Consider the following 6,000-nt stretch of genomic DNA (forward strand, 5'->3'; position numbering starts at 1 on the left):
GCTCATGGGTTTAATTTACTTGTGCACCACTCCCTTCTTTCTAGCAGGGTTATCATTAAATGTATAAATCCATGTTGTGTTGGTGCACAGAGATGACTGTACCAGTCACACAGAAGGAGGTGTAAACAGAGTGACCACGTGGAGACATTGGGGTTTTTCAGGTTTCAGGACTAAGTGCCTGTAACATCTCCAGGTTGCAGTGGAGCAGTTGCACAGGCTTGATGACACTAGAAGTGGCAGTGGGAGGAGGTGAAGGTGATTTTACAGCACGAGTGAGGTACCTTTTTGGGTACCCTTTTTGGGTGCCTTTATGGCCGCACAGCTCCCCAGAGAGCTGGAAATCCATCCCTCAGCTGCTGTGCTGCACAGGCAGGAGCCTTTGCTCCCCTGCACTGCACCTGCATCCCCGAGTTGGGTGGAATTCACCCAGCAAGGCTGCGGAGCTGAGCTGTAGGAATGAAAACACCCTCAGCTGTTGAGAAGAGGGAGTTTCTAAGCAGAAACCAGAGAGTACTGATAACAAGCAACCAGTAGCAGGATTTAGATGCAGCTTCCATCTCCAACTGTGTGCTCTGTTTGCTCCCCCAGAAAAAGGCCTCCCAGCAAGATGAAGAAGTCTCCAGTGGGCAGCTGGAGATCCTTCTTCAACCTGGGCAAATCCTCCTCTGTGTCCAAGCGCAAACTGCAGCGCAACCCCAGCGAGCCCTCTGAGATGAAAGCCATAGCCCTGGCAGGTGAGCTGCAGTCCCCTCCCAAAATCTGGGCTTGAGCAGCACACATTCAGTGTGCTTTTATCTCCTTCTAGCGTTCAAGCCAGGCATGACACTCCAGGGAGCTACTCTTTCCCGAATGGATCTCGGGCAGCTCCAGAGCCTGACAGAGCTCACACCTCTGCGACTTTGGAATGACAATATGTGGGTGCTGCTGCAATAAGTCTCAGAATAATTCCTTCTGACACTCTGATTATAAAATGAGAGTACAGCTCTGGCTCCCTTTGCTGCTCTCAGAAGATTAGATTAGGGAGGCACCTTCCTACAAACACTCTCTCTACCAGCGTAATGAGAACACATCCAACAACCCTTTGTAGCCACAGCCAGGATATGTGGGCTGAATCCTCAGCCTTCTCCATATATAATTTTCTGCCTTCCTCCAAATTTAAAAATAGCAGCAGTGTGTTTTTGAGGTAAAACACACCACAAATTCCAAAACGTGGGCCAGTGAGAACTTTTATCCCATCTTCTCCCAGGTCCCATTTTCAAATTATAACCCTCACACACCATAAATGCCCTTTGAGACTGTCTCCTTGGAGACTGAAGTTGTGCTTGTTCAGTGCCCATAAAACAAGTCGTGAAAATGTTTTCTTCCCCATTTTTGAGGGGTTTTCCTTGCTGGCAGGAACCAGCCAGTTACCACAGGTACCTCCCGAGTCTGTAGGAGGATGATGTGGAGAGATGTTTCCTGACCTGTCACCTACAGCAGGTACCATTTGAGTGGGTCACCTTCCCCAGGACTCTAAAATGAGCATCAGAAACCCGTCCCCAAAACAAAACTACTCTCAGGACAGTGTTGCTGGAAACCTGTGTGTGTTTTTCCTGCCATCATTACACAGCCAGATATAAAGCACTGTCACAACTCAGCCTTTCCCTGTGTGGATTCCTTCCCTCAGGTGGACGAGGAGACAGCGGGACCCTGCGCTCGGCTAAGAGTGAGGAGTCTCTCACCTCTCTGCACGCCGTGGATGGTAAGGCACAATCCCACCTGCACTTCTAATAAACGTGGATTAAAGAAGGCAGGCTGACATTCCTGGGCACAGATATGCCACAGGGCAGCTTTTTCACCTCTTCAGGGAAAGGTGGACTTGCTAATTAACAAAGCTGCCCAGCACAGATGGGTGTCACAGAAATGCTCTTCATGCCTTTTTTTCCTTCTAAGGTAAAAAAACCCAAACCTCTTGCTTTGGTGTAGCTGGCACTGCCTATGTTCCTGCCTTGCCACCTCCCCTTTCTATTCCAAGGCTGACAAGGCATCATCATGAAGGAAAATGCTCTCTGAGAAAGCCTTAGGCCTACAGCACATTTAAACTGGTTTTGCTTGTACACACAGCTTAGTTTCAACTAAATCAGACCTGGAACTGCTGTAAAAGAGTTTAAACAAACGTGATAAACGGTTACTGCAACAATGTCACTTCTGTGTGCAGGGCTCACCAGCTGAGCTTTAACACCCCCACCAGGCCCTGGCCTCCCGGACAGCAGGATTTTGTCCCTAACCCACTGGTATCTCCTCGTTCCCAGGTGAATCCAAACTGTTCCGACCCCGAAGACCCAGGTCCAGCAGCGATGCCCTCTCTGCTTCCTTCAATGGGGAGCTCCTGGGGAGCATGAACCGCTGCAACTCCTACGACAACCTTCCCCACGACGACAGCGACGGGGACGAGGGGCTCATCCACGTCCCTGCCCTCATCTCCCCCCGCTCCTCCGAGGACGTCGACCTGAGCCCCCCGGACATCGGAGTCGCCAGCCTGGACTTTGACCCCATGTCCTTCCAGTGCAGCCCCCCCCAGGCAGAGTCCGAGTGCCTGGACAGCAGCACCTCCCTGCTGGAGTCGGTTGACATCAATAGGGACAAACCAAGCCTGCTAAAGAAGGATTTAGAATCGGGCAGCCAGTCCCAGACCCCGGGCAGTGCCACGAGCTCTGAGCCAGTCTCCCCTTTCCAGGAGAAGATGAGTCCCTTCTTTACGCTGGACCTGAGCCCCACGGAGGAGCAGCCCTGCAAACCCCTCACCTTCTCACCCAAGACGGGCCGAAAGCCCATCAAATCTCCACCACTGACTGCAGAGCCCACCTGCTTTGCCCTGCCCAACCGTGGGCCAGAAGCCATCGGAGCAGTGCCCATCACATCCAGGAACTCCTCTGCTTCCAGCTGGAGCAAAGGCATTGGCATCACTGAGATCACAAACAGGTCCCCAACCCAGATGTCCTTGCCCCTGAAAAGCAGTGAAACAGGAGCAGGGGAAGGAGCCCACCAAGAGCTGCAGCATTCCCAGCTAGTGGCTGCTGGCAAGCCAGAGCTGCCAGAAGAAGGGGAGAGACCCATGCCAAGCAGTCAGACTAAGACTGTACCCACTGGACACACACAGCCAGGTACAGTGCATTTTCCTCCATTCTTTCTTTAAGTTCCCGAGGGGACCTGCTCTCAGAACCGCCCTCCTCTGCGTGCCTTTTAGGAGAGGGGATTTGCCCGTCAGTTCTGATCACGAGTGTCTTGCAGGGCTGTGCAGATCAATAGGGTCTTAACCTCTGCCTTCTCCCTACATCACACAAATCTTGGATAATTTTCCATAATGCTTTATATGCCACTTTTTTTTTCCCCATCCTGTCATGCGTGAAAATCTCTGGCATGTCCTTCTCGATCATTTCAGCCAATTGACCATCTAAGGCTTTTCTTTTTTAAATTAAAAATCTGCCAACACTGGAAGAAGGGACCTTTTCGCCTAAAACCTTATGATCAAAATTGTTTAAGGGTATCTCAGTCTCTGCTACCTCCTCCCTACCTCTCTAGAATGCAAGAGGAGCCTTTAGACAATCTCTTGTGTTTTTTTCCTCTTTCTGATGAACTGCTGTGCTGTTGAGCAGCGTTTGCATGTGAGACACAAGTGTTTCACACCAGAAGGAACTGCCACTGTGAAAGTGTGGAGAGCATCTATTTTTTTATGATAGTCTTTAAGGTTAAGGTCACTCTCCTTATTGGGTAACATAAAATCACTCTCTCTCTCAATTTTCCCCCATTAGGAGCAGTTGCCCTCGACTCCCCCCAGGATCCTGTTCCCGTCAGTTCTGTGTCTCTTATCCCTCCTCCTCCTCCGAAAAACGCAGCGCGCATGCTGGCCCTAGCGTTAGCCGAGTCCGCACAGCAAGCATCCGCCCAGTCCCTCAAAAGGCCAGGAGATGCTCATGCTGAAAGCACAAATTATGGAGAGGCTGAAGCTGGCACAGCTCTAGAAAAGCTCCATCTCTCTACTGGTGCTCCAGACAAGCTCCACCTGTACACCGGTCTGCCCGAGAACCGACTCCACTTCCAGACCGGTGCTCCCGTAGAGCAGGAATTCCAAGGTAGCGGCACAGCCGGGGAGCAGAACCACCCACCCGGTACACCTGGAGGCCAGGACCCCCCGCCTCTCCACACGGGCATGCCTGGGGACATGCCTGGGAGCAGAGATGCAGAGCAGGAGCAGGCCAGCTTCCATCCTGGCAAGGCGGGGGACAGTGAACACTTCCCCGTGCGCGCGGGGGACTGGGAGCACACGGCCCACCACGCCCCAGAGCGGGAGCCGCCCGCCCCAGAGCCGGCTGTGGACAGACCCCAGCTCCGGGCATGCCTGTCTGGGGACAAGCTCCACACTCCCACCTGCACGGCCGAGGACAAACTGCCGTCTCCTCTCGTGGCCCCTGCCGGGGACAAAGGCGCCCCGGTGCCGTATTTAACCACCATCCCCAGCGCAGCCGCCGAGCCCTCGCAGGGGGATGGCACCGTCCCAGCCGTGCCACGCACAGCCACGGCCACCCAGCCCACCCCGGCGCAGAGGCAGGACCACCAGGCAGCCACGGGACAAGTGCCAGCATCCTCCAGCAAAGCTCCGAGCAGCTCTGCTCAGGTACATCCTGGTCCGGGCGCAGCTGGGCTGTAACTGCAGGGAGGGAGCTCTGGGAAAGTCGGGCCCCCAGCAAGGGGGGGTTCACAGGTTGCTGGAAGGGATGTGGGTACAATGCAGACACAGCCTTGGAGGAAATCCTGTGCTGCTTTCCTAAGTGGGCATCCCAGTATACCCACTCTCCTTGGTTTGAAGGAGAAAAAGTATCTGCAGTGGTGACTGATGTGCTCAGAAACAGATTTTTGCATCCTCTGACAATATCCTCTTCCAGCATCCTGTGTAGGATCTTGTCCAACTAGTGATAGCACAAGAGGACATAGTCTTAGACCTTCCCTCGTGCAGCTTAGGTTGGACATTAGGAGGAAGTTCTTCACGGAAGGGGTGACTAGGAGGTGAAAGGGGCTGCCCAGGGAGGTGGTGGAGTCCCAATCCCTGGCGGTGTCCAAGGAAGGACTGGACATGGCACTCAGTGCTCTGGGCTGGGGGACAAGGTGGGGGTTGGTCAAAGATTGAACTTGATGATTTCTGAGGTCTTTTCCAGCCTCAGTTATTCTGTTTAACAGAGCAGGTCATATTCCTTGTGCAGGGGTTCCTTGTGCAGTGTTCCCTCAGAAATCCAAAGCACCTCAGCCCATGAAGTGTGTCCAGCTTCAGCCTGGCCTAAGCTCTGTAGGCACATTTAGGGCAGGAATTGCTGCTCTGTTACATGGTGTGGTCTGCTCCCAAGAGCCTGAGGAGGCCAAACCCAGGTACATTTTCATTAAGGTGATACATTTAAAATCAGAGCATGTAACAAAACACTGGGAGCAGTGGGTAAAGAGGCAACCACCTCCTCCCGTTCCTGTGCTTTGGCATTTGCAGAACACACCAGTTGTGATGGATCCAAACTGCTGGTGGCACTGCGCTGCCCTCGCTGAGAGAGGGAACCTGCACATCTCTCCTTCCACAGCCAGTGGGAACCAGGCACAGAAGCACTGAAATTGGGCTGACCCATACGAGTGTCTGTGATATTTTAACTGCTGAACAGGAGGGGGGAAAGCTGCCTGTCCCTGACTTCTGCTGCTTTCCTCCCTGCAGGTGTGGAGCACCACTGCCCCTGAGAAGCCCCCGGAGCCTGGCTTTGTCTCAGAGAGCAATTCCAGCGCCCGCGGCTCCTCCTCGGTGCCCGGGGGCCCCCAGAGCCACATGGAGAAGCCCCGGGAGCCCACAAGGGCCCCCCCGCTGCACCTGCGCTCCGAGTCCGTCCCGTCCCACCCCTCCTACGGCTTCGCGCCCCCGGTGCCGCCCGTGAGGACGCTGGAGAGCAAGATCGCGGCGGCCATGCACTCCAACAGCGCCGACCCCCTCAG

At 54.1% G+C, this 6,000-nt stretch overlaps 1 protein-coding gene across 1 annotated transcript in view; it reads left to right on the plus strand.

Annotated features, from left to right (window-relative positions):
- ARHGAP32 (Rho GTPase activating protein 32) overlaps window positions 1-6,000 on the plus strand; it is a 74,658-nt gene that overhangs the window by 64,180 nt on the left and 4,478 nt on the right. Inside the window, exons 10-14 of the mRNA XM_029962042.1 lie at window positions 589-734; window positions 1,667-1,741; window positions 2,292-3,143; window positions 3,792-4,654; window positions 5,729-5,986. Of these exons, the coding sequence (XP_029817902.1) occupies window positions 589-734; window positions 1,667-1,741; window positions 2,292-3,143; window positions 3,792-4,654; window positions 5,729-5,986 (2,194 nt within the window). The remainder of the gene's footprint in view (window positions 1-588; window positions 735-1,666; window positions 1,742-2,291; window positions 3,144-3,791; window positions 4,655-5,728; window positions 5,987-6,000) is intronic.

The sequence above is a fragment of the Manacus vitellinus genome, unplaced genomic scaffold (genome assembly GCF_001715985.3).
Source record: "Manacus vitellinus isolate BGI_N305 unplaced genomic scaffold, ASM171598v3 scaffold_41_pilon, whole genome shotgun sequence".
Taxonomy (NCBI): Eukaryota; Metazoa; Chordata; class Aves; order Passeriformes; family Pipridae; genus Manacus; species Manacus vitellinus.